This window comes from Toxoplasma gondii, chromosome VIIb, assembly GCF_000006565.2.
Source record: "Toxoplasma gondii ME49 chromosome VIIb, whole genome shotgun sequence".
NCBI lineage: Eukaryota > Apicomplexa > Conoidasida > Eucoccidiorida > Sarcocystidae > Toxoplasma > Toxoplasma gondii.
The window spans coordinates 1,795,217-1,796,669 of record NC_031475.1 but is presented as its reverse complement, the minus strand read 5'-3'; the positions used below and the strand labels follow the sequence as shown (position 1 = coordinate 1,796,669).

At 54.3% G+C, this 1,453-nt stretch overlaps 1 protein-coding gene across 1 annotated transcript in view; it reads left to right on the top strand.

Moving 5' to 3' along the window:
- JMJD6a (histone lysine demethylase JMJD6a) overlaps positions 1 to 1,188 on the top strand; it is a gene marked incomplete at its 5' end in the record, with an annotated part of 6,725 nt that extends 5,537 nt beyond the window's left edge. The window contains one exon of the mRNA XM_002365228.1: positions 259 to 1,188. Within this exon, the coding sequence (XP_002365269.1) occupies positions 259 to 997 (739 nt within the window). The 3' untranslated portion in view covers positions 998 to 1,188. The remainder of the gene's footprint in view (positions 1 to 258) is intronic.
- Between the last annotated feature and the right edge of the window lie 265 nt (positions 1,189 to 1,453).

Genomic DNA, 1,453 nt, shown 5'->3' with positions numbered 1-1,453 from the left:
GGGGAGAGAGAGAGGGGGGAGAGCTGCCAACACACGAATCTCAGCTGGAAAGAGACAGAACACGGCGCGCAGAATCCGGGGGTAAAGGAGAAGTTGGAGAGTAGAAGGCGAAGAGGACGCGAGAAGGAGACCGAGAAAAATAGGTGGGAGAGGGAGGAACCAACAGACCAGCGGTGTGTTATGGAGCGTCACATCGAGACAGAAACGGAGAAAGCGGGGGTGTACAGGCACGAGACGTTTTGTGCGTTGTTTTTTCAGCTTGGACGGCTGGGAGGTTCGCGACGGGAAGTTTTGTCGCATGCAAACCCAAAGAGGCGCATATGTGTCTGAATCCAGCTCGTCGAGTAGCTCGAGCAGCAGCAGCGACAGCGAATCTTCCGACGACGAAGACGAGTTGGAAGAGATCTCGAAGAAAGTGGCGAAGATGAGGGAAGGCGTCGACGCTGACACCTGGAACCTTTACGCAAAGACCAACGCCGTCTTGCTGCAGCGACGGAGACAGCTGCTCTCGGTCTGCTCTCCTGCAACGTCTGGGGCTCGTGTGACGTCTGTATCTTTCGAAGATAGAAGCGGTGATGTTTTCCTCTCCACGGCGCAGAGTGCCCGTTCCTCAGACGCGGATGGAAAGAAGGAAGACGGGGCAGGGGGCTCGGCGGATGCAGAGAGAAGTGGGGTGTCTGTACACCTCGCCAGGCCACCGGAGACGAACGGGACAAACTCTCCAGGAGCAGCGGGGTCGACAGACAGCGAGACCAGCGAAGATGACAACGAAAGCGACGAGCAGGCCGACGGTAGAGAGAAGAGCGACGCAGCATGTGGAGCTCAGAAAACTCTAAAGAGGAGAACTGGAGAAAATGAGGCTGGACGCAACCTCGCGAGTGCCGGCACTGAGAAAGGCGTCGAGGGGAACGGCAGAAACACGGGGGAGACGAGCGCTCTCGGCTCTGCTGCTCAGGAGCAAAACGCCAAAAAATCACGCCTTCTCACCTCGGAATAATCCATATGTGCAGTGTAACTACACTCACTCACGAGTCATTCCGGTTTTACTTCTGGGTGCAAACGCGCCTCCAAGTCCGAGAGGTGCACTTCCACTCTTGTCAGGACGCACGTCCACGCTAAAGCCACCGCTGCATGAACAGTCGTCAGACGCTCTTCGAACAAGAGGAAACACAACTGCGTAGTGGGGATGAACAAGCGAGTGGACCTGCCGATTTAGACTTCGTCAAAGCTTTTGGGTGGCGAAGCTTTCACAAACTGCTACACATATTTGAACTTGCTTCCGCGCAACCAACAAAATGCATGGACTGTCGTAGAGGAGATGAACAAGACAAAGTGATTCTCAACTCGGCTCTCAGTTTCTCAATAGAGAGAACACGGTGCCACGTATACATACAGGCACCTCTAGGGATGTCGATCGATGCATACATACCTCACATTCATGTATATATATATA